The sequence below is a fragment of the Tasmannia lanceolata genome, unplaced genomic scaffold (genome assembly GCF_043159265.1).
Source record: "Tasmannia lanceolata isolate RefF3 unplaced genomic scaffold, GAP_Taslan_0.1 ptg000018l, whole genome shotgun sequence".
Lineage (NCBI taxonomy): Eukaryota > Viridiplantae > Streptophyta > Magnoliopsida > Canellales > Winteraceae > Tasmannia > Tasmannia lanceolata.
In genome coordinates this window covers 7,020,812-7,046,490 of record NW_027518695.1, presented here as the reverse complement: position 1 = coordinate 7,046,490, position 25,679 = coordinate 7,020,812, and the positions used below count along the sequence as shown (strand labels likewise).

At 37.9% G+C, this 25,679-nt stretch overlaps 3 protein-coding genes across 4 annotated transcripts; 2 read left to right on the top strand and 1 right to left on the bottom strand.

Moving 5' to 3' along the window:
- On the top strand, nt 1–6,750 carry LOC143849530 (uncharacterized). 2 transcript variants are annotated; one of them, XM_077358588.1, is made up of 6 exons: nt 7–122; nt 484–576; nt 2,791–2,888; nt 3,052–3,228; nt 3,651–5,566; nt 6,346–6,750. In XM_077358588.1, exons 3-6 carry the CDS (start codon nt 2,861–2,863, stop codon nt 6,496–6,498), a joined length of 2,274 nt encoding a protein of 757 aa, XP_077214703.1. In that variant the 5' UTR covers nt 7–122; nt 484–576; nt 2,791–2,860; the 3' UTR covers nt 6,499–6,750. The 2 variants fall into 2 exon arrangements, with proteins under 2 accessions (XP_077214702.1, XP_077214703.1); XM_077358587.1 differs by having other exon boundaries at nt 1–576.
- Nucleotides 6,751–8,358: 1,608 nt separating this feature from the next.
- LOC143849531 (uncharacterized) lies at nt 8,359–15,052 on the bottom strand. The gene is made up of 5 exons (XM_077358589.1): nt 14,896–15,052; nt 13,362–13,579; nt 10,488–10,712; nt 10,079–10,224; nt 8,359–8,770 (listed from the first exon to the last, which is right to left on the bottom strand). The coding sequence occupies exons 1-5, from the start codon at nt 14,986–14,988 to the stop codon at nt 8,577–8,579; spliced, it is 876 nt and encodes a 291-aa protein (XP_077214704.1). The 5' UTR covers nt 14,989–15,052; the 3' UTR covers nt 8,359–8,576.
- Nucleotides 15,053–16,685: 1,633 nt separating this feature from the next.
- LOC143849600 (putative ATP synthase 24 kDa subunit, mitochondrial) lies at nt 16,686–25,268 on the top strand. Its single transcript, XM_077358670.1, has 7 exons — nt 16,686–16,917; nt 17,860–17,953; nt 19,383–19,527; nt 23,425–23,535; nt 23,891–24,037; nt 24,572–24,694; nt 25,028–25,268. The coding sequence occupies exons 1-7, from the start codon at nt 16,879–16,881 to the stop codon at nt 25,089–25,091; spliced, it is 723 nt and encodes a 240-aa protein (XP_077214785.1). The 5' UTR covers nt 16,686–16,878; the 3' UTR covers nt 25,092–25,268.
- The last annotated feature ends 411 nt before the right edge of the window (nt 25,269–25,679 follow it).

Sequence of the window (25,679 nt, the reverse complement as noted above, 5' to 3'; positions counted from 1 at the left end):
TCCTTTGTCTTCATTTTACTCCTCTCCGTCTTTCTCCACACATTCCATCATTTTCTCATTCCGAATTTCTCTGTATAAATTAATTTCCAGTCTTTCCCCTCACTTTCCTCGGAAGAAACAAGGTAAAGCACAATATACTCTACTCCATTCCTCCGTTGAAATTTCTTTATCTCTTTCTTCCATTTCTCTTCCCAATTTACGTAGCAATTTCATTTCCCAATATTTTGATACGATTTTTCTCCATACTCATTGTTTTCCCCTCTCTAATCCTCCCCGGATTAAAAACCTATTTATTTCTCCACCTCTGTGACTTCAATTTTTTCTATCCTTTCCTCCATAAATTCTCCCAACCTTTCTCCATAAATTCCAATTTAGGGCATCTGAGTCTCCAAGAAATCGCAGGAAAACCATGCCCACGTCAGCCCTAGCCGAGCTAATATTGCCCGATTCTTCGTCTCCTAATTCTCGTTTCTCCCATCTTAGGGGTGTTCAATGGCGTATAAATCTAGGGATCTTGCCATCTTCCTCTTCTTCGATCGAAGATCTTCGCCGTGTGGCTGCTGATTATCGAAGGAGGTATGATTCGATTGATCCCCATTTCTTTTTTCCATTTGGGTGCTTGTAGATTGTAGAGTTCTTATTAGGGTTTTGATGCTTGAAAAATTATATATAAAGTAAGTTTTTTTTTTTTTTTTTGGGATTGTGTAGTTCTTATTAAGGTTTTGATTCTTGAATTATTTTATTTTTAATCCGCAAACTTTGGTATATACCAAATAGTATTTCTAAGTGGTGGAGATTTGATTATATGAATTCCGTTATTTCCTTCTGTTATTTTTTATTTTCTCTATCGGGTACTTTGTTTCTATAGGTTTTTTTTTGTTTTTTTCAAGGTGAGATTCTTGGATTACATAATGGAACTGTTATTATTTTAATTTGTTTGGTTTGATGCATGCAAAGAGTGGTGTTTCTTTTTTTGTTGTTGCAGTTTGCCGAAGGATATAGGTTCTGTTGAATTCCGTAATATTTTCTTTAGGGAGTGTTTGGTTTTGTAGATTTTTAGCGCTGTGATGCTTGAATTGGACAAAGGGGGTATTTTATTTTATTTTTTAATTTGACTTTTGTATGATTGGATCTATGGAAGATGCGCGTGTGGTTTGGTTTTCCCGGAGATTGGGATTAGTGCCTTGTATTTTTCCCCTCCTTTTTGCCTATTTTCTGTACTTTTATTTCATGTGTTTCAGTTTGCCTTTGCAAAGTTCCTTTTTTTAAAAAATGGTTATTCTCATTTTTGGAGATTTTGTTCTGGTTTTGTAGTTGGAATTACATGGTTTCAGTGATTTGGTTGCCTGTTTTATTTTATTTTTTCCATTTGAAGTAGTTTGTTTCGCATTCAAAAGGCGGATATTTGATTTTTCTTAAGCTTGAGATTTAGTGGTTTCAGTTCTTCTTCTTTTTTTTTTCAATTTTGAATTATTTTTTTGTTTCTTCTTTTTTGTTTCTTTGTGATCATGACATTTAATGGAAAACGTGTTTAGTAATGGAATGTATTTTTCTTGCTTTGGTTGAAATAATAGGAAATTAGGTGAGAGATAGGTCTTTGAGTTGCTGATTTTGTATTTTCTGTCTGACTTGAGATCTCTATTATACAAAACTGTTTTCTTTAGAGGAATATGTTATCTTATTGTCTCCCAAATTATTAGCCTCTTTCTCGTCTTCATAATCATATTTTGCTTAATGGCTGCAAGCTTCTTTCTCACAATTAAAATGTGGCTTATTAATGCAAGAGCAGCCGTCAGACATGTGCAGACTCCGAAATAGGAGAATGAAGAGAAGGAAGAAGGCACAATGAGCGTTTGATTTATCAATGGAAATCATTTAACTGAAATGTGGGCCCTATCATTTGCATTTTTTTTGGAGAAGAGAGAGAGAGAGAGAGAGAGAGAGAGAGAGAGAGAGAGAGAGAGAGAGAGAGAGAGAGCCATGAGTCTGTTTTAGGTTTGGTTTTATGTTGTTTTTTGGATTACGAGTAGTTTAGGTACTATAAAAGTTTTACTTGAGTTGTTTTAACTTTTAAGTTATTTGCTACAGGTTTTATCATTCTAAAACATGAAGTATTTCTGGGTTATATAGGTTTCTGTTGGGTTAGAATGTTAGATCTCCATAGGAGGCTTGATGAAAGATTAGGATTAATTCAAGAGGTGTCTTTTGGGTTAAGTTAGGTCCAGATGTAGAGCTATGATTAAATCAAGTATATGCTATGGCTTTGAAGAGAACACACATGCACATATTAGAGAGAGAGAGAGAGCATTTTTTATGTATTTCTAGAGGCTTATTTTAATAATGAATGGGAATTCTTCTTTGTTTGGGTGTGATACCCAAGATCTGGTCGCGGTATGGTGCTTCAATCCCTGTCAAGTGATTCCTACAAGATGAAAATGGTGTGGCATTGTTTTTTCTTCTTCCTACTAAGCATTCCTGATTGTTATCTCAGTTTCTTCGGCTTTGAATATAGGATTTTTATTTTATTTTTTAATTTTCCATATTTTTATAGATACTCGTTGATGAAATTACATAATAACAGTGAATTAAAAAAAAACCTCACAGAAAATGAGAAATTGATTTTAGTTTATGATATTATATTGTTCGAATTTTTCCCTGCATCAGTTTGGAATCTTTGGATCACTTCAAGTTCGAATTCCTTGTAAAGAACTTGAAGTGAATAATTTTGATTGATGGAAAAATTTCCTTGCATGATTTATCTTCTGTCTAAACCTAGTCGTGTCTTCACAGATATGCTGGCTTGCGAAGACAGCTTCTGATTGATCCTCCTAAGGATGGAGATAAAGTTCCTGATCTTGTCATGGACGATCCATTATCACAAAATCCAGGTAAAATTTAAATGTTTCTTACCTTATTAGAAGAGCCGATAGATTTATTGTTGTCACAAGATTTTTTATTTCAAATGCCTATATGACTCCCAAGCTTTTACTAATAAAAATGTTATTGCCTTGAGAGTTTATGTATTTAATTCCTTGCAAATTGTCCATGCAGATAGCATGTGGGGCCGATTTTTCCGGAATGCTGAGCTGGAAAAGATGGTTGATCAGGATTTATCACGTTTGTATCCAGAGCATGGAAGCTACTTTCAGACAGCAGCGTGCCAGGCCATGTTAAGAAGGATATTGTTACTTTGGTGTCTTAGACGTCCAGAATATGGTTACCGACAAGGCAAGTTCCGTGTTAGGTGTTAGTTAAAACATGATAGACAATCTCTTCAATTGTTTCTTTAAATGGCGATGCATTGTTAATAAATAAAAAGAGAGCAAAGCCCCACGACTGAGATGGTCAGGAGCAACCACTCATCTGGATCCTAGTCAGGAAAGGGTGAACTTCACCTCATTTGAGTCCTCCCAGTCAGACGAAAAAAACCAATTTAACCTCATTCTTTGAACTACGGTTAAGATCCCTGATACCAGTAGAACCTGGATTTCCTAAACTTACCCACCGAAGTTCAGCTTAAGATAATAATTGAATTATATGGTACTGTAATTTTACTTGTTCATCTGAATTCTCTTGTGGGGGTTTTCTATGTTTTGTCCGAGATGCCATCTTTTCTAATGATATGCAATGGGTGTCCTATTTTCTCACAGGGATGCACGAACTTGTGGCTCCTTTGTTATATGTTCTTCATGTTGATGTTCAACATCTTTCTCAAGTGCGGGAAGTTTATGAAGATCAGTTTTGTGACAAGTTTGATTGTAATTCTTTCCTAGAAAACAATCTGGCTTACGACTGCAACTTTACAAAGACCAGCTCCCCAGTTTCATCAAAGCGGCCATTGGGGAACAATGGTGATACCAATTTTCAGGGAAGTTCGGCTAAAATTAGCAGTCTGGATGAACTCAATCCCAATATTGGGACCATTGTGTTGCTAAGTGATGCCTATGGAGCAGAAGGTGAATTGGGAATTCTCCTATCCGAGAGATTTATGGAACACGATGCGTATTGCATGTTCGATGCTTTAATGAGTGGAGCTGGTGGTGCAGTGGCCATGGCAGACTATTTCTCTCCCTCACCACTTATCAATTCCCTGACAGGCTTACCTCCGGTTATCGAAGCATCTTCTGCGTTGTACCATTTGCTTTCTATTGTTGATTTGTCTCTTCACAGTCACCTCGTTGAGCTTGGGGTCGAACCTCAATACTTTGCACTCCGCTGGTTGAGGGTTTTATTCGTACGGGAATTCTTACTAGATGATTTATTAATCATTTGGGATGAAATATTCGCATCACCCAATGGTAGATCATTTTCAGGGTCCGAGGATGACATGCAGTCTAATTTCAGACTCTTAAGTTCTCATCGAGGCGCGTTCATTGCAGCAATTGCAGTCTCCATGATTCTTCATTTAAGATCCTCACTTCTTGCAACTGAAAATGCGACTTCCTGCCTCCAGAGGTTGCTGAATTTCCCGGAGAATATAAATGTGAAGAGGTTGATAGATAAGGCAAAGTCGTTGCAGGCTCTTGCACTTGATATGAGTATCTCTGCGTCTCCTTCACAGGGCGACTTTTCCAGAACCAAATCAGCCGCCGACCGAGGTTATAGTGTTTCACCTGTTCCAATTTCTCCGAGAACGCCCTTAAATCTGTTGCCAGGGAGTTACTGGGAAGAGAAATGGAGAGTGTTGCACAAGGTGGAAGAACATAAAGGGAGTGAGAGCAGTCTGATTTCATCCAGAACAAAGGGGTCATCAGATAAAGAAAAATTTAGCCTGTCTAGAACAGAATCAGACCCATCACCAACAAAAATTGTGAGTGGAAAAAAGAACACTCGATTCTCTATTAGGCGAAGGCTGCTGGACGATCTCTCCCACGAGCTTGCCTCCGAAACAGATTTTGAGAAGTCAAGCAGTAGTGAAGTTTTGAGCTCTAAAGATCCTCTCTCCATTGAAGTTGGGGTGGAAAAGGGTTTACTCGAAAGCCAAACCGAACAAAATGATATAGAGAACTTTATTTGTACTGAAGAGACATGTTTGACTGGACATGTGGCCATCGAAGATAATTCCTCGCTTTTCTCCTCTTCTCCAAGTCCTTGTACCAGAGCTCATGACCATGAAAATGACTCTGAGAAGAGTAGCGTCATCTCACATTTGTCTATTGATGACAATGATGAAGAAACTAATAGCATGGAGGAGCAATGCAGCTCCATGTTTGAAAATCCACCACTTACAGACTCTGAACCCACAGAAACAACCATGGGTAAACTTGAATCTAACACAGATCCAGTAGGGAATCAGGGTACCGCCTTGAAGGAGCGAAAGGGTAAATTTCAATGGTTTTGGAAGTTTGGTAGAAGCACCAGTGAAGGTGTATCTGATAAGGAAAGTCATACAGAAACACAGAGAACTGCGAACTTAGCAAGTAATAATACCACTCCCTTCTCCGGCCCCTCAACCACGGACGAGTGCAGTAATACACCCATATTTAGCAGCGCTGCAGACGTGGCAGACAAATATGGGATTGGTACTTTGAAGAATCTCGGACAGTCCATGCTTGAAAATATTCAGGTAACACATTTTATTGGATAATCCATTAGTATTTTGCATTATTACTGCATGAAATTATATTTTGCCTCTCTATCTTCATCTGAAAATTTCTGTTTGCAGTTGTTTAAGCCATGTTTGGCAGCCATTAATTTTTTTTTCTCATGGAATATTAGTCTGCCAAGTGGTGAGAGAGGGCTAGAAAGAGTGAGAGAGGGAGAGAGTTTGAGAGGGCAGGAGTGTGGGAATGGTGCTAAGTGGTTGAAAAACAGGAAAAATAAAGCTAGGTTTAAAAAATAGAAAAAATAAAACTCTATTTTGAGTAGAGTTTTTCTTTTCCTTGTTTATCGGCCACCTCTCTTCTTCTCATCCTCTCCTCACTCGTGCCCTCTCAATTCTATCCCTCTCCCACCCCTCTTGCCCCTCTCCCACCACTGAATAAACCAATATTCCATGGAAAAAAAATAATCATGGCTGCATTAGAGGTTGAAAAGCGGTCATTTTTCTATAGCATAACGCATGGAAAAGGGAAAAAAAAATGTTGCGGCAGCAATCATTTATTCATATTTTTTTCATATTTTGTGATGAAAACGATCCATGTAGACGAACCCAACTAGTCTCAGGATTAGACTTAGTCAATTTGAGCCGGATAGATCCTTTCACCTTCTTCATGAAAAATTTGTCATGGATTCATTAGCCGACCCCAACTAGTTTGGGACAAAGGCTTAGTTCTGTTGAGTTGAGTTGTGATGAAAATTTGCCACTGATTTTACAAATTATCTGAACCCATCATTGTTTGGCAGGTGATTGAATCAATCTTCCAACAAGAAGATCGGAGTCAGGTTGGCTCCTCGGAGAACTTATCTAGAAACATCCTCAGCGGCAAAGGGCAAGTTACAACCATGGCAGCTATCAAGGAGCTTCGAAAAATCAGCAGGCTTTTGTCTGAGATGTGAGTTTAGCTTTTATACTGTGTACATACATTATACAGTTTGTAATTATTATTCTATATTATATATATTGTAATTATCATTCCATATTATACATTTTGTAATTATTATTCCTCAAGCCCAAATAAAATGGGCTTTTGGGCTTTTTCAGCATTCATTTCTTTTTTAATCAATGGCTGGAGAAAGATTGAGATGTGAAATATCTTGTATCATACTTAATTATTATTCTTTAAGGCAAATCATTATGCGAGTTCTATATGGTGAATAGTTTAAAATGGAGAAGACTACGTTGGGACCATGGTTTCAAATTTCGGTTTATGAATGCGTTTGGGTCCTCACCGAAACCGAAATTTCGGCCGTGACGAATCAATTAAAATAGTATTTTATTTCATACAAAATTTTGGGAAAATATTATTTAATTAATAAAGTTGAGGTTTTTGGGCGGATTTCCTTGAATTTCAGCCGAAAAGATATACTGTTCAGGGTAAATCCGATTTCGGTCGAAATTTAAAACCATGGTTGGGACCCAACAAATGAATGGTTTAGATCATCCAATTGTTTGCCCCAGTTAATTTGTTTTTCTGTTTGCAGGTGACTCCATGGCCGATCCATTGCATTACGCTGGACACACTATAATATCAAAATATCACCTATTTTTAGCAAAACAATCTAGAAGACATGTAGCTTTTTAATTGGCATTTATGGAAAATATGCCGTAGATTTTGTCTTATTCATTTAATTCATCTGTGGTGGCTGTTCTCACATGCAAAAGCAAGCCGTGAAATGGTTTTCCCTGGAATGGGCTAACAAATCCCGACCAGTCGACCACCATCTCATGATTTAATTGCTACTTAGAGGATTAATGAAGAATTTGCAAGGTATTAACATGTCATGGGGTGGTGTCAAGGGGCCCAGGCGGTCCCATGGATCAAAAGGACACGATCATTAATGGACAGGAGCCAGATCAGCTGGATCCGAACAGTGTCCAGTGGATTTATATATGGACCTAAACATAGCCACAAAATCAGATGGAGCATCCTAGGTGGGAATAGAGGGTGCTAATGGAGAAACTATCAATCATATTTTAGTTCACAACGGGTATTTTCATAACATTAAAAAAAAACTTGCTAAAAACAGGATCTAATTTTCCCATTTTGTCGTTTCAACAGCATTATCGTCTCGAAATTTTTTCCTCTTCCCTTCCCCAACTCAAACAATCAAGTTCATGTCATCCAAAAGAAGTTCAGGTTCCCTTCCCCTTTTCACTATTTCCACTCCTCTTGATCAAAGACAAACAAGAATTAATACCTCCTCGTTCATAAAAATGAAAGAGAACAACAATGCATAAGCAAGGCCAACAAGCTAAAAGCATTATTAAAGAGATCTTTATGCCCTGAGCCACTACATGTCTACATACTTGAAACAAAAATTGAAAAAGAAATTTGAAGTCCTTGCACAAGAAACTATTACGAGGAACATCATTTGATTAATGAAACAAGAGATTACTGATAGCTAATGCCCTCTAACAACCTGGAAGATAGCTTTCCACCTCGAATATTAGTTATTAGACAGAGCCTACTGTAGTAAGTAGGCAATCCCTATAACTTATTACCAAGCAACTCATGATAAAGAACGAAATGCATGTCGTATATCTCTTGTTGATTGATACATATATATACCTATCTTACACTGACAAAACTTGCAAGCAATTTAGAGCTAATAACATGGGTAAAAATGCAATCTTAAGTCACAATTAAGGCCAGACAATCCACCACTCAGTAGATTCCAGGTAAAATCCTATGGGGCACCCTTTTGCACTATACTTTCCAGTATTTGAAATTTCAGGAAATTCATGGCAAGACAGCATAAAAATGTCCCATTATGATAATTTAAAGCCTTGATTGGCAAACCAAATCTGGAAACTAATTCAATTTAATATAACAAAACAGTGATTAAAAGAAAACAGAAATAATAACAATTTAAGACAGTGTATGTGGGCAATAAGTATACTGTGTTATTTTTTACTGAAAAATTATTCTCTTCTGCTCTCGATCAGTTCCAAAAAGTGGGGGACAAAGAACAACTTAATCAACATGGGCGTGAAATCCGGGAAGAAGAGATGTGATGAAGCCAATGACGATCATTTGGATCTCTTTGACGATCACCCAAAAGTTGATACCGCCACCATCTCTACCTGGTTCTGGCTGGCCTTCGTTCTCGCCTGGCTGGTTTGCATCGTCCATCGGCTGGTTTTCATTCTGAACTCCAGGATGTCCCTCTACACAAGATAACATTTACTAATTACAAATGAGAATGGAACATCTTCAGCATTTTGGTTATATTGGGTGCGTAAAGCAATTGCATTTTGGGTACTCTAATGGTCAAGATTGGACAAAAACGGATCTATATAAGGTATGTCCAACCATTCAATATATATATATGGTGTGTCCATCAAGATAGCCACTCCACCCCCTTTCCCTATTCTTAGGTAGTTAGTTCTTTTAAAAAATGCAGGAATATGTATGGCTTCCTATCTCTCTCTGGAAGGTGTTGCGATTGAGCTCTTGACAGTGAAGGTAACACCATAGGAAATGGGCCTTGTAAACAAAGACGATGTTGACATTGCTGACAATGGCATCAGAATCAAAGTTTCAGATTTCCTAGCAGAGAGAGGATTAAGGATAATTTGAGAGTGACAATGAGTGTTAGGCTTGGACAGTCAAACACGTGTTGGGTCCTTGAGATAGATGATTATGAGAGGGTGGGAAAGAGAGGCAGACAGAAAAAGGTTTTTTATGGTCCTTGAGTTATTTGTGTGTAGAATGTTCGAGTAGACGTATCAGAGGGGCACTTTTCAGTAATTGGCGATAGCTGCTGATAACCGTTCTCCATGAACTTGGCATCTGAAATCTCAATGAAGAGGCAGAAGCCTCTCAATTCTTGTTGTGAAAGATCAAATTACTCATGCACATGCCATGTTTACATCCAAAATTTCCCACAAATGAAGGGCTCTGAGATCCTCTTGCAGAGCTATGATGGAAATTATCCAAGAACTGGAAAACAAAGGGGTAATGAAATAGGGTCTACATTCATAGGATGGAATCAGCCGGTCTTTCCATTAAAATCCAGGGAGACCATTTTGCATGAGAGAGAGAGAGAGAGAGAGAGAGAGAGAGAGAGATGCAATAGGTTTTTATTTATTTATTTATTCTATTCAAAGAAGGGTTACAAGGTAGGTCATCTAGGAGCACCTTAGCCATTCTTTAAAAAAAATAAAAATGAGTGGGGTGTCAATTTTAGGGGTGGGAATATTATTTGCCGTGATCCCAGGTCTTACTGGACTGAGATTTCTGTTATTGACAAATACACATGCTTGTGCATGTGACCACATTAAGAGAAGAGATGGCCCCCACAATGGATAGCTCCTGATCCAAGCATCTCAGCAATCAGTCCTAGCCATTTAAGCAATGGCCAACCACCACCAACATTTGATAGCAATGCCTTTGACCGGACATGTGGCACATATGGAGAGAGAGAGAGAGAGAGAGAGAGAGAGAGAGAGAGAGAGAGAGATGGAGAGAGTTACCTGGCTGAGGGGCATTATCATCCTCCGCCGTAACAGCAGGGCGATTCTCTGCCCTAACAGCTGGCCGTGGCTGTGGAGGCGCTGCCGCCCTCTGCATGCCTTGTGAAAGCCATCTTATGAAAGGTGTGAGAGCTCCAGTCTGATATCTGTAGAACCACAAAGTCAACAAACATTAGTTTCTACAATTTAAATCCATGCTATCACTACCATTATTCTGAAATCTTTTAGCATGATTTGGACGAGAACAAAAAAATTTGTCAACTTCAATAAAGAACATAAATATCAAAATCCAAAAAATTGTCAACTCCTATGTTCAACTGGACATTAGTAGATACTACCTAAAAAAAGCATTCAGAGATTATGAGAACAGTATTAACTCAAAGTGAAACTTCCATGAACGGGTGCTTACAGATAAATAAAAGAAGCAAAGAAGAGAAGAAGAATGAGCCTTTGTCTTGATCCATCTTGGTTGAACAAAAAGATCACAGCTGCCAGCTTTAGTATGAGAAACAAGTCGAGCTGAAATCCAAACTGAAATCTCCTTACAACAACTTGTCTTTGTATTGCATGTTGTTGCCTTCCTGCTTGCCCATGCTCCTCCCCAACTGCTCCTCCCTCAGCAGGATTTGGCCTTCTGATGGAACACATGCAACCATACAATGACATTGTCAGCTTCATAAATCTATATATCAAAATCAACATCTTCCGGAAGAGAAATCAATGCATCTAATGCTAGGCTACCAGGAATTTTGGATCAAATCTCAATTTTTGAATGAGAAGAAACATATTACTTTATTCTAGTCACATAATACTTTATTCTAGTGTTCCCTCTCATAAGTACAAATTACAAATACTCACAAGTTGTCTTATTTTGTTGTATTCTGATCATCTCAGCCCTGGCATTAGGACTTTTCTCTCTCTTTGAATGCATACCACCAGTCAGGAAAAAAAATAGTCTAGTCTCAGGAATTTGGCTCCCAAGCTCACTTAAGAATAAAACCAGATGTATTTCTGGCTCGTATCAAAATAAAAGGCTATTCAAAGTTTATGACAGCAACACCCATTAAAATTTAAGCAATCCTAATATTGGCATTAACCTCCTTGTACAGCCTAAGGAGTTCTTGTATGGAAACATGATAATAGCTCAAGCAAACATCTCTATTAATCACTCTTCCATAAACCATGATGATAGCATTATTAGCATCCTTGTATAGCCTAAGGAAAAGGAATTCTTGTATGGAACCACGATAATAGCTCAAACAAGCATCTCTTAAGCACAGACATGTGGCATAATATGTAAACTCCATCTGCATCTATGATTAATACAAGCCATTGGCATTAACCTCAATGGAGTTCTATTGCTTCTTTTTCTTTAAATAGGTTTCATACAATAATTTTCATTAAGAAAGAAACATTGGGCAATAAGAACAGGAAAATGAAGCGCTCCAGAGCGAGTAATTTCTATCCGCATTCACTAAATCAAATGAAAATACATTTCAAGAGATTTAAATTTAATACAATTTACTTGGTTGCTTGATTTCCTTATGATAAGTTTTTGTTGTAGACATGGAGAGAATATCCAAACTTCCCCATTCAATGGGAAGCATCTATAAAATATCCAAACTACGTAGTTTCAAACATCTCAATGAACTCCATGTGAAAACACATTGCATGGAATATTTTAATTTGTTACCGAAGCCAACAAATGATATAAAAACATCGCACTCAAGAATAAAGGCATAAGGGAATAGAACAAGATGCTCACAGCCCTAAGGGGTGCAATAATTTCAATTGCCACATGGTCAACCGCGAAAAAACTCACTACCGAGTCACCTTTTTGGCTAAAGGCTCTCACACTAGGATACCTTTGCCACATAATTCAAGCTTAATCTATTCAGTTGAGACATTTTAGAAATGGAAGACACCAAATGACCATTGCTCTACTTTCAGCCTCCCTATTATTTGCACACCCTAGCTGCTGATGGATGAACCGATGAAGTACCATATGCCAAGTTGGATGGGAGAGGAAAGCATATCCAACATACAGTAAAGAGTTAGTTCCACTAAAAAGTGAATGTGAAATGAGATAAGTGGAAAAGGCCTCCATTCCTTACCTTTTGGAAGGGACCCCGCAAATGGAAGATCAGAATCCAAAAGACGATTGAACCAAGAGGAGCATGATGTTAATGAAAATAAACCAATGATCTCCCTATAATGGGCAAAAAGGAAACAATCAAAGAGAAACCAAGTATTGTGTGTGGCTCATTTCCAAAGGAAGCTATGTGTACACCCCACAGGAGAAGATGATCAAAGAGACTTTCCACTGTGGGGATATGCAGGAGTATGGAGGATGTGATCTATACAGCACTTATATACAATTGGAGATGAGCATTGTGGATAAGTGTTAGTTGAAACCAGGATGCAATAAATTCTCTCATAACTTGGGAAAGGGGAATGAAGTGCAGAAAACTTAAGTTGCTCAAGTGAAAGATGCCGGGTAGTCTAGGACAGAAGCCATACAAGAATGAACTAGAAAATGTTATCCCAAACCTAAGTGGCAAACTGAAAAGGAAAATATCCAATAATACATTACTCTCGAGGCCAACTAAGAAAGAACATTCATGGATTATCCATACAAGTGGCATCATAATTAAGCGCCCGTTTGGATACCTCATATTTTGTAATTGGATTTGGAATTGAGTTTTGAATACAAAATGAATAGATCTGCCAGCTCATGTAGAGGGAGAGAGAGAGGGAAGGGGGTACTTCCTAGTGGAGGGGAGAGGTTGAAGAGCAAAGAGGGTGAAGGAAACTGCGACATCTGTGGATTTCCAATTTCTTATTTCCACAGCATATTTGGAAATTTGCTTTTCTTTCACTGTCAGCCGCTAATTTGGAAATTGAAGGATTTGATCTGGATCCAAATCACAATGCAAAAAGGGCTACAAATGTGAGAAATCCAAATCAAATTCTTCTGGGCATCCAAATGGGCCCTACGAGATTCAATATCTTCTAACTCATCATCAATTGCAGAAATTCCATTATCAGGTCTGTAACAATCAATAAATTCCAAATATTCCTTGAACTTGTTTCACATCATAACATGCCCACAATTTATCATATCGAGCATTTTGCTGACAAACTCTATAAATCCTTCTAAACCTTACTTCAGACACAAGTAAAGAAAAAAGATTAAAAAGAGTAAAGGTAGTAACAGATGATCTATTAATAATAAAGAAAGAACAACTGATACATACAAAATTTAGTACTGGAAAGTACTTACGTGGGCACATTGTATGTAAGAGGAATAAGGGTGTTGGAAGGAAGTCCAGTCATTGGCCCCATGAATGGAAATGTAGGAACAGCATAAATTCCTGCACCGCGGTTATTCTGTTCCTGGTTTTGCAAAGGAATAAACCCTGGTACCAGTGCAGGATACATGATTGGAAGCATTTGGAGATTGGAGCTAGGAAACTCCGGGAAAGTGGGTGATGCGGGTACCTGAAATACCGAATTCAACAAAAGAATGCTGATGAAATAGATGTAATAAAAAAATGTCAATCTAAATCTATGCTGTATTGACCTAAAATATACTTTAGTCTATTGCAGAGAGAGGGAGAAAATAAATCCAGATGCTCTTGCTATATTTTTGCCTTTGTTGATAGTGATACAAGTTCTCTTGTAATGTTATTCGCTTTTTTTAATCATGATTGTGATGAAATTATCATTCTTATCAGTCAGAAAAATTGACTCAATAACATAAAACCAAACTCTCATTGTCATCATCTTCTTCTTTGGCAGAGATTTGGAAACAAATGTGTTACGTGCCTAATCGGCCGTAACGGAAATAAACAAAATAAAAAAATAGAAATGAGGGCGAGAGAGGTTGATTCGAGGCAACCGGACCTCCTAATGGCTCGATTCGAGAGGAACCATGACTCTCCTCAAAACAAAGTTTCCTATGCTGTTGCAAAATTCTCTTTTTCTCCATTTTCATTGAAATAAAGTTACTTAAATACAAGCACAAAGAGAGTGCCACATCATCAACCCATTTACCCACTAACATCACATTCAATCAAAACTAACATCACAACCCTAGCCTAAGTAACTATCTAATAACTAATTTGTAGCTACAGCACATACACAAAACAAGTACGTATCAAAATGAGTTAACTTCTAGTTGTAGTACAAGAACCTTAAAAACACAAAATTCATCAAAGGCAGCAGTAAGAGATCCCTGGAAAGTGTTTCATAATGAAAAAACAGAAAATATTCGAGACTTCAACGAAAGAACCACAATGTAGCGACTGGTTTGCAGGAATTGAGAATGAAAACATACAAAATAAGCCCTAATTGAGAACCCTAAACACGAATTTACCAGAATTAAAAAAAACAAAAAAACAATTCCCCCGTGTGTGTGTGTGTGTGTTTATTTTTTTGCAACGATCACTAATAAAATTATGGAAAATCTTAAATTGAACGATAGAAACCCTAATCTCTAAAATCCGGTGAACGAACAACAGAAACTTGTTTTTCTCGTGCAAAAAATAAGAAACACTTGGAGAATCCAAATGACAAAACCTACTTGAAAATCCCTAAGTTATATATCAGGAACCCTAAAAAACAATTTCTAACAGAGAAAGGGAAAACAAAAGGAAACATATTTAGGCAGTTGATGATAAAATCACTAATTATAACAGATTGATTTAAAAATAAAATATGTCTTCGATAGAATTTTAAGAACCCTAGCCACAGAAATCGATTCATTACAGAGGAAAAAAGAATAAGAAACTTGTAAAGATCTTCAGATAACGCACCTGTGATTGCTTAGCATTATCATCTGATGATTTTGGTAACGAAGAAGGGCCGTCCGATTGGTGAATTTCAGTTTTTTCAGTTTCTTCCGCCATTAGATTACCCTGGAATCGACTCGAAAGCTCTCACCACAACAGCCAAGGGGTTTAAAACTAATATGACTCGCGAGTCATATTTTACTTAAGGAATGACTGTTGCGGCACGTGACTAGATGGGTCCCAGTTAGTGTGAAATAAATTAGTTTGGATATTTGTTACTTAAGGAATGATAGATGCAAGGGCCCTTTTTATGCCCTTATGCAACCGGACCTTGCATAAAGAGGGCCCTTGCATTTATCATTCCTCTTGTTATTTTTAGATTTGCTCTCTTGTATATTCAGTAGAGGCAGGAGTCTTAAAGGTAAAGGTTGTTGAGATTAGGATTTTATATAAATAACATGTACTTAGCTTTTTTTGAATGAATGACTGATATTATTCTAGAAACTGTGTTCTGTACACAAAGGTCTCAAATGAATAAAGAATATTGTTTCAGAAATTGTGTTTTGCAGACGAAGGAGGACCGACCCTTACCTCGAAGTGGGTCAAGAGGATGTTCTTCCCTCTAAGAAGATCAATCTCATTACGAACGAACTAATTCAGGTTCGTACTAATTAGTACCAAAGCAATTGATCTTGCGTCATGGCTGCATCTTGAGAGATTTTTTTATTTTTTTATTGGCAAGCCAGGGTTAGGCAAAATCCCTACCAGATATACTGGGAAAAAAAAGCCATTACAATCTTAGGTGAGTAGAGCCACTAGCATCTTTTACAATAATTTCATATAGCTGGGAGGGAATACTAGATGGATCTATACCGCCTCCTTTGATCTAGAGCCAAGTTTTTTTTTCTGCATTGGGCCTGTTTGTTTTATATTGTGAGCCCCAAACCCAATGCAATCAATTTAAAGGTAATTTGGGGTCTAACCCGTTCTGGGCTCGCAATTGGCTCACAGTCTCACAAATTGACTGCTCACTCAGTAGTGGACTCGCCATAGCACACTAAGGCAGAATGAACAGGACATGTAACCAGTATAAAACGAACGAGGCCTTAGGTTTTGACAATCAGACTCAATTACTCAAAATCACGTTTAATTTTGAACTGTGACGGGCCGTTTGGATGCGCGTATTTTAGAATCCTGGATTTCCTCAGAATTGTAGTTGGGAGACAAGAGAAGAAACAAAGCAGCCGTCGTTTTCTGATTTCTAGCCCTTCTTTCTGACAGCAAGACAGCTGGCGATCGTCTCATGATTCTAGGTTTTAGAAATCGCAGGATGCCGGAGAGATTTCTAAAACCTGGTTTTCTTACTTAAAATCCAAGACACGCTGACAGCATACCAGCAGCTTGATCATCACCCTCTTTTACACAGTTTTCAAACTAAAACAGTAAAAGCCGGATTCTAAAATCCGCGTATCCAAACGACCTTGAAGGTTTGAAAATGTGGAAAGGACTCAAAATCCGCAGAAGGGGAAAGTCCAAAACCGTTTATCGGACTCAAAGTAGGGTAGAAGAGGACATGTGGAAAGGGCTATAGTACTGTTGGCCTGGTTCTACCCTCATTGAGTGATCATATCCATCGATCAAAGGTCATAACATAAGGATGTCTCTTGAGCCATTGATTCTTCGCACTCCTCAATTCTGCCAATGAAATCTCCGTTCGACTTACTGGGTCATCTTGTAATGCACATCAGATCAAGGGTTCTGATCACCCCAAACACGTTTAAGGTGCATTTGGTTGTATTCGCTCACGAAGATCATCTTGCTACTTGCTAGTGAATTCCTCCACTAAGTTCTAAGCACAATCTGATATGGGTGGAAGCGCCTAATTTCTTGGGTGGCAGTATCCAGAGCTGCTTTGTTTTTTTAGTTCTTTGGGCGAATCTAGGCTTTTCTCATATACCAGAGAGAGAAGAGAGAAGAGAGAAGAGAGAAGAGAGAACATTTGTGATCATGGCTTTAACATCTCGTCTCTTATCCCGATCGAGACAAGTATTTCTTTTCCTCATCTAATCTTTCAGTTCAACTGATTTAGACTCTCTGCGTTTCAATTCCTGTACCAATCAACTGATAACCTTGACAGATTTACATTCATGTTTTTTCTTTCCTCTGTGAAACCCTAACCCTAACATCTGGTGTTGTTGGACTTTTCTGTTTCTGCACATTGTCTTTGATTTATCAAGCTTAAATATGTTGGATGATCAGAACCTTTTATTGATTAATTGTGTGTCTTTTGAGTAGAATAGTCCTTGTTTATTTATAAGAAACTGTGGAGATTTTAGTAACTTTTGTTTGGCTTTTTGCGTCTTTCTTGGAACTGGAATCTCCTTTTTGTCCATCTAAAAATGGTTGCATAGAACCTTGATTAATGGTGATCTAAAAGTGAACCCATCAATGGAGGTGAAATCAATGGTGATATCACATTTTTATTACACTGCCAATGGATCTTAGTGTAGAATTCTTATGCTTATTCTCAAATGAAATGCCAGCATTGCCGATCACGTAGGTTTTAATATGAAAGAAGATGTGTTACAGTTGAATGATATAATCGTTCGACAGTTGAATGATATAATCGTTCGAGTAAGCTATACTGTTGTAAGACCATTGAATTGTATGCAAAAACTCACGGGATGGAGACCTAGAGTCATTTTTTTTTTTCCAAACCCTGCATAAACCATTGTTTCATGATGAAGGAAATCATCTTTTTATCGTCAATGACAATTATAATTAATTACGGATACTGGCAACCGACCAATGCATTACTATCTAGCCCTTAAAAACTGAAATTTTCTTCAGTCCTATACTGAATCACATATTTGAACACATTACTAAAGCTCTGTTTGTTTTTGCTATAACCTTTCTCTGTTTATTTTGGAACATGCTTTTTCTGTCTTGCTTCTGATCACATTTCTTTTGCTTCTTGCGGTTTTACAGTTGTATTCTAGTCACATCATTCTACAACACGAGTCTGTAGTTCCAGTGCGTTTTTTTGCTAAAGAAGCTGCTCCTCCTGCCCTCAAGGGTGATGGTGAGTGGACTGATGAATTTTTCTGTGCTTTATGTTTGTCAACGTTTCTAGCTATAAATGGTTGCCTGCTGTGGTTGGAATTTAATCTGACCAATTGTATAATAGTTGTTGTTATAGATCCGTAATTGTTGCTATAGATCTTAAAAATGGCTATATGGATATGAAAATAACGACCCTAAGAGAAATTAGGCAAGGGTTAAAGGTATAGTGATAAGCTTGCATTCTAGATAAAACATGCATACAAGGAGAAATTAGAGGAACCAACAATCTAGGTAAAATAGATCAGGTAGTTTTTTTTGTATTGATGGCAACGTTTTATGATTTTTTTTTGAGCAATGAAAACATTTTATGGTATCATTAAAAAAAACATTTTATGGATTTAGAAAGAGAAAAAGAGCATGTAATGTCCAATTCATAATCATTATTATTGAACGTGTGTGAAGGTCTTTTCATAGCATCTTTGGCAATTGAATCCAATCTGCTTGGCTTCTTTTTCAATGTAGGTAATTGGGAAGCCTCCACAAAAAAACCAACCCTTGCTCCTTTCCTGAAAGATTTTACTGAGCGAGTCCCCTTCCATGATTAATGAATTGAACATGGAATCGAAGAAAATCTTAAAACCCTCAACCAAAGCACATTCTTGCCTGATTAGTATTCTTTAGTGGCAGAGAAGATGATGATCACAAAATTCATGAACAAACCCATAATTTTGGCGAACCTATAAAAACAGTGGGTACCTTGGGTAAATTATAGCCATATGCATATCTCTACACAACAACACAGAAGTATCTGAAAGTATAGTGACAATAGCAGTACAGGAAGTAGGCAGGTTCACTAAATCACAGAAAATATTGTACGCAGATTTGGATTAAAAGAACAATAGATGAAAAAAATGAAGCTAGAAGTAATCATTCCAGACTAGGCTCCAGTTTTTTCTCCTCATGGAGCCAAGCTATTCAAATCCAAATTTACCTTGGAAGCAGGATACCCCCCATATTCGGGCTATATCTCATACTTCCAAGTGATGGATGCAAGTTTTTCTTTTTTTGAGTCTCATGATGCATGTTTCTGTGATAAATTTGATGGGTAACAATGACCATGAAAATTAGACTTCCTTGTACCTCACAGTTTACACATTTCTCATAGGCCTAATATGAATATTCTTTTAAGATTGGTTATTTTTAGTTTGATATGCTAGGTCATTTGTGTGCACGAGTGATACATACTATTGGTTATATTGCTAACGTGCTACGTACTAAGATTACATATGCATGTTTAATAGATTACTTAATCCATTTTTACTTCCTACCTATTGATCTCATGTGTTTTTAGAATTTCTATCAATAAACACTAGGTGTTGTGTAATTGTCATTTTTTATCACTTTCTATGTTCAATTTCTGACAATGGCATACCCATTTGGGCTGGAAGAGATGTTGAAGAACATCTTTTTTGAGGTTAAAAACAAATTTGAGACAGCCATTGGGGTACTTAAGAAGGAGAAGATCACAATAGACCCAGATGATCCTGCTGCAGTAGATCGTTATGCCAAGGTTATGAAGACTGTAAGAGAGAAGTAAGTCTCTCAATTGAATTTTTAATTTTTTTTTCAGTTGATCAGTTTATACTTTACTTCTGCTGGAGTTATATAGCGGTTTCTCTTTTCTCTAGTTCCATTCTTTGTAAAAACATGAAACTCATTTATGGTTTACATTCAAAATAGCATGCTAAGAAAACATTCAAAATAGCATGCTAAGAAACTTTATTTTAGTAATCCCATTTGGGAGATCTGGTGCTTTTTAATATTTATTTAATTATGTGACCATGCGATTCAGCTTTCATAATTTCCCTGGGATCACTCCATAATCTAAAATGTATTCATATTGTTGCTATGTACTTGTGCATCTTGAACATAATGAGTACTAAAACATCATATTTTATAGATAATGTTCCAATTAAGGCTTTGAGTAATCAATACTGGCATGCATATCAGCTAAGGACCAGAGCAAAGAACAATATGGTGTTGACTGATGCAACTAGGGGTGGTTATTCGGTTTAAACCGAACCGAATAGACCGAAATTATCCGAAACCAAACCGAAACCGAACCGAATAAAAATTCGGTTATTCGGTTATGATTTTTGACCGGAGGGCTAGGATCATCCGATCGAAATGATTTTTTGAGCACAACCTAATTAAGTTGTGATCAATGAAATGGACGGTTTTGATCATCCTACGGAGTGCACATATAGCACTTTTTTTTTGGAAAAAAATGGTTTTCATCCATAATTTCGGTTATTCGGTTAACTGATTTTCTTTTTGAGAATACCGAAACCGAAAAACCGAATTTCCAAAAAAAAAAAAAACCGAAACCGAACTGAAAAGAAAAAAACCGAACGGAACCGACCAATTCAGTTCGGTTATTCGGTTTTAACCGAATAATGCTCACCCCTAGATGCAACGATTATGTCATTCACATGATTGTAAAACTAAGCGATACATATGGATTCGACTACATTGTCCTATGCTGTTTTATTTAGTGATTTTGGCACATTTTCTAGAACAATTATATATGTTTTGATAATTTATGTACTCTATAATCTGCTGGTGAGCCTTTTAGATCTGTCGTAGAGTTAGCTACTTGTTTATTTTCCTATCTTCTAAGTCTTGGTGATGCAGAAAAACCAAACAAACTAGTAGAAAATAAAAATTCAAAACTTTAGTTAATCAAAATTCCCTGCACATTTATTACGAAAATTTTAAGGAGAGGGTTTTTACGTCATTAGATTAGAGGGCATTTGATTACGACAATGTTAGGTTTAAGGTGTGAGGCCTTGACCCCTTAGTGCGATACCTAGGGCCCCTAGGTGCAATGCCTCGGCATTGCTAGTGCGATTCTAGTACAACCTTTCTTCTCCAGGTGCAAAGCCTTGAAAACTTGAGTAAGATGCCTAGGTAAGATCTGGAGTGATCTGGAGTGATTTCAGATATGATCTTTCTCTTGAATTTTTTATATTTTCAGTTCTTAATCTCTCATATTACCCTTTGATCCTGCGTCCCATAGTCTCACAAAAAAAAAATCTTTGTCTACACCTTCTCGACTGATGTCTGTATCTTCTCGGCATACATATGCACATCCTCAGCATGCACTTGCACCCTTATAAACCTATCGTAAACCTAGTAGAAATAGTTTTCCAATCTAATCATATATTTTAGGATATAAAAAATCCTAAAATAACCCCCTCCCAAAAAAAAAGAGGACCCGAATAACTGGTCTGCAATGTCGTTGGCCAGCCGTTTAATGTGCTGAAATGTATGCACAAAGGCACTAATCTTTGCATCAAACCATAGCCTCATTGCTCCATTTAAGCATGAGCACCTCATTCCTTGTTTGACTCCTTATGGCAAATAAGATCCAAAAAGTAAGAGTAACCTCCCCAAGACGGCCCCTGATGATGCTGCCAACTCCAGCCACTCCCAGATTCCTAAGGTTGGATCCATTGGAATTCAGCTGATGTAACCTAGGAGGATCTTCCCAGAAGCTACCAAGATGATATTAATCCTGAGACCTCCTAAGCTCCTTAGTAGAGACACTAGAGAAAGCCCTCGGGAAAGGTAAAACAAGAAAGCAAAAGCAATAGTTTGTCACTCGAGGAGTTAGCCTGGCCCCCGCTTTGTAAAAAAAAAGTCATTGAGTTAGAGAAAGGAAAGTCTTGACCATAGTAGGGGTCAACTAGTGATAGTGATGAGTACCACTTATGATCGAGAGCGAGAAGCTTTTGTAGTCAGGGCTAAACTCCTACTTAGATTGAATGTAGTTCTGTTTAGTCAAGGTAGAGGTATAGGTTTCAGGTTGGCTCAAGCTTGGCCATATCTCCACGAAGTCAGCTTTTAGGCTGCACATTGCTGCTGGGCGTACTGATAGAGAGTGGAGTTCCATCAACTAGGGCACTAGGCGTGACTTGAAAGGATACAAAGGAGGAGGGAGGGAGGGAGGGAGGGACTACTCTTGCTTGACTGGATGTTGCCCTATTAGCTTGGTACTTGGCTCTGTAATTGCCTCTTTTTGCTTGCTTGGCCCCATTAATTGCTCTGCCACTGTATCTCTTTCAGATCCTCTGTAGGGCACTACTGCTTTTCAACCCATATTTGCTCTAGGTCCTTCTCTTTCACTCTCACTCTCTCTTTCATCTCATAGCTTGCTTGCTTTCAGGCATGATTTTCCCACTAGTATCGAGACCATACGACCGAAGATAGGGCAGGCAAGATATTGATAGGCTTGAATGGACTGGTAAGGGATATACTGATTGCACCTACTAGGCTCAAGACTTATTGGCTTAAGTAGCAAGCCATGTGTAAACCCTATGGTTAGGAGGAATGAACTGAAGCTTTGGAACCATGCCCGAGGGGCTTGCTTGAGTCCCAAAGCCGACTGATTTCTCTCCTTCATGTTCGGCGGCTTAACTGGCTTCCTTCGGTTCCTCTGTTCGAGCCTGCCTTACTACACTAAACTTGATAGGTGTCCCAAGGCTTGGCCGCTCTATCTAGTGATGTTCCTAAACCGCATCCCGAAAGCCCATCTCCTTCTAGCCGACCTGCCACTCCCACTAGGCGCTATAAAAGTTGAAGGAAATACAATTGATTAGGTTGGCCAAACTACTACCTCTACATCATCTTCCTTGTGCACAACAGACCACTGAATGATGGATCCAAAGTTCCCACTATGGCGAACACTATCAGGTTTTTGCATTCTCATCGAACACCATTCCGCTTTGCTCCTTTCCAAATTTCCAAAGAACTTCCTGCAGGCTAATGCACTGAAAGAGTCTACCCCGGGCGCACCAAGGAGCATAGGAAGGGTGAAACACCACAACTGAGAGGCACTTGGGCAGTGAATCAACAAAAGATGAAACATATTCCACAGATGCACCCCACATGAAGCAGTGATTGATGATAACCCTATTCTGATGGATAAGGTGATCAAGGATATAAACTCAAGAATATCCCACTCTTTCATAGATATGTAACTTAATTTTTCATGTCCCGGAACATACAGTTCCTTTTGTGTTCTGGATATTCGTCAGTGTTTAGGAAGTGCCACACATTAGAAAATGAAGATTAGGCCAAACGGCTGGCTGCACATAATGTTTCAAAGGTTCCAGGCATTTGAGGATTAGAAATTTAATTTTTCAAAAGGGTTCTTTTATATGCTAAAATATAACTGATTGAGTATACAGTTAAATTACTTCAATGTAATGTCACTATTCTTGTCCATGAGGTACTCTTTTCAATAATTTTCATGTGGATCACATATATGCATTAGAGATAAACGCTGATTAATCTTTGCATTACATATACTTCTATTAAGGAAACTTAAAACTTGTACTCATCATTTGTTTTTCCATGAATTGTCATCTATGTTGTGCCATTTTTTTGATTTAACACATTTGTATGTGTCATTTGGTCACCTTGCAGGGCAGACCTATTCTCAGAGTCCCAGAGAATACAATACACCATCCAGACACGAACAAAAGACATCCCAGATGCTCAGACCTATTTGTTGACATTGTCAGAGATTCGAATTAAGTATGTTCTGCTTTCGAGTTAAATTTTCGCATTGAATCTTGTAGCTTTTAGTAATAGTCACGATCTTCTAGAACATTTCACACAATTGAAAACTCCTCTAGACCTATCCTTCAGATTCCCACCTATGTATTGGTAGTTTGGGAACATAACACATATTACATGTCTCACATAGAGATCATTTGTGATCTTTATCATCGGTGTGCTTCAGCTCTGCATTGTTATATTGATTATAATATATATTTGCAGAAGTGCTTGCTTATGACATTGACATCTTTATATGTATTTGTATGGAATGTCATTTCTCATATTTCTCTTTAATAATACAGATCTCCTATGTAATATATCTGTCTTATAGGAGAGGCCTCCCCGATGAACTTGGTGTGGAGGCTATGATGATGGAAGCATTGGATAAAGTTGAGAAAGAACTTAAGAAGCCACTTCTGAGGTCTGACAAGAAGGGAATGTCTCTTCTTCTAGCCGAGTTTGATAAGATCAATAAGAAGTATGTATCACTTTGGATGTTGAACCAACATATTGACCCCCTTTTAGCCTTCCAGTGATGCATTTTTTTTGTTTTATCAAAGTTATGTCTTAGTTTGAAGTTGTTTTATCAAAGGCACAAGAAATTTTGGTCAGGTTGAATAAAACATTTCAGTCTTTGGAAGTTACCTTTTTGTGTTATCACATGTCCCGCCACATTGACTATAGCTAAATGGCACTCTTCCTCATCCGTGATGAGGAAATATTCAATTTAGTGCTTTGAATATCGAACTTACCCAATTTAAGATCATCCATGTGGGCACAATCACACTTATGCATTGTCTAGGTTGCAGGTCTTGAATGATCGTGGTTTTGATTATGATATGATTTCTTAAACATGCACAGTTTTTTTTTGGACATGGAATATGCACAGTTTTTTCCCCTGGAAAACCTACGAATGAGGATGTAAATACACTACAACATGCAGACAGTTCTCAGCAGGGGAGTAAACGCTATATTCTTATTCCTCTTCCTATCTGCTATGGATTTAAATTAGGCTGGGCATTCGAAGGGAAGATCTGCCAAAGTATGAAGAAGAGTTGGAGGTTAAAATTGCAAAAACTCAGTTGGAGGAGCTGAAGAAGGATGCTCTGGAAGCAATGGAAACTCAGAAGAAAAGGTCAGTTCCCAATGCCTTAAAACCTATTTTGCAATTAATGTCCTTCCCAATCTTCTTTCCACTGAAACTTAGGGGTGCAACTCGAGTTGATTTTTGGGAATTCGGGTTGAGCTTTTTACGAAGGCCGGGTTCGGGTTGATTCCAATTCATTTTTCAGTGAAATCTCAATCTGAATCGAACCAAGTTGCCCCCCTTACTGACAGTTCTGGTGATGATTTTCTCTATCTACACTTACACCATCTTGTTAAAATGACAAAAATGTTTAACTTCTGAGATGTTGTATCCACGTTTTTTTTCCTTTGGCCTTATATCTGTTCTTTTTTCCTTTATTAGGGAGGAGTTCAAGGATGAGGAGATGGTCGATGTGAGGCAATTGGACATCCGAAACTTCCTCTAAGACTCAAGTTTGCTTTGGTAATATTTGCTTAATCTGGTTAAACTGTCACCATCTGATGTTTGTTTTGTTAATTGCTGAGTTGAGTTATCTCGAATCAGGAATTGGGTTCTTTGGACTGGATCTTCTAAGACAAGTTGTTTTACTTTACCTTAAATAATGTCATCAGTTTGCGGGATCCACCAATTGTGACATCTGATTATTATTTTCGTATTTCCCATTTGATCTTCGAACAATATTTAAGCTCACTGGGGCCTGAATATGTGATACCGATGTTGCCACCCTACTGTCTGCACGTGGGCATCAGGAACTTTGATGATGTGGATACAATGGGGACACCCCTTCGACGCCCTTCAGCTTAGCAGTCCTATTTGTAAATTCTTACTTTTTTTTGAATGGTTAAATTCCTACCTACTTCGAAGTAAATTTACCTGTAAAATTTCCAGTGCCTCTAAAATGGCCCTGCCACCACTTCATTTCCAGATCAAGCTCAACTAAGTTCTGCTAAACCTATCATGATCAAGTTAGCTGTTGTTTTCAGAGTGCTTGTCACCGATGCCATAGCTAATTTGAAGCAGTGAGCTTTTGTTG

Excerpts from the sequence above, each read along its gene's own strand:
- LOC143849530 (XM_077358587.1), top strand. The coding sequence starts at position 410 with ATGCCCACGTCAGCCCTAGCCGAGCTAATATTGCCCGATTCTTCGTCT. Across the intron at positions 577-2,790 it reads GCTGCTGATTATCGAAGGAG|ATATGCTGGCTTGCGAAGAC; the intron begins GTATGATTCGAT and ends GTGTCTTCACAG. Across the intron at positions 3,229-3,650 it reads AGAATATGGTTACCGACAAG|GGATGCACGAACTTGTGGCT; the intron begins GCAAGTTCCGTG and ends ATTTTCTCACAG.
- LOC143849531 (XM_077358589.1), bottom strand. The coding sequence starts at position 14,988 with ATGGCGGAAGAAACTGAAAAAACTGAAATTCACCAATCGGACGGCCCT. Across the intron at positions 10,713-13,361 it reads CTTACATACAATGTGCCCAC|AAGGCCAAATCCTGCTGAGG; the intron begins GTAAGTACTTTC and ends GTGTTCCATCAG. Across the intron at positions 10,225-10,487 it reads TTTGCTTCTTTTATTTATCT|ATATCAGACTGGAGCTCTCA; the intron begins GTAAGCACCCGT and ends GTGGTTCTACAG.
- LOC143849600 (XM_077358670.1), top strand. The coding sequence starts at position 16,879 with ATGGCTTTAACATCTCGTCTCTTATCCCGATCGAGACAA. Across the intron at positions 17,954-19,382 it reads TCCTGCCCTCAAGGGTGATG|AGATGTTGAAGAACATCTTT; the intron begins GTGAGTGGACTG and ends TTGGGCTGGAAG. Across the intron at positions 24,038-24,571 it reads TTTGATAAGATCAATAAGAA|GCTGGGCATTCGAAGGGAAG; the intron begins GTATGTATCACT and ends GATTTAAATTAG.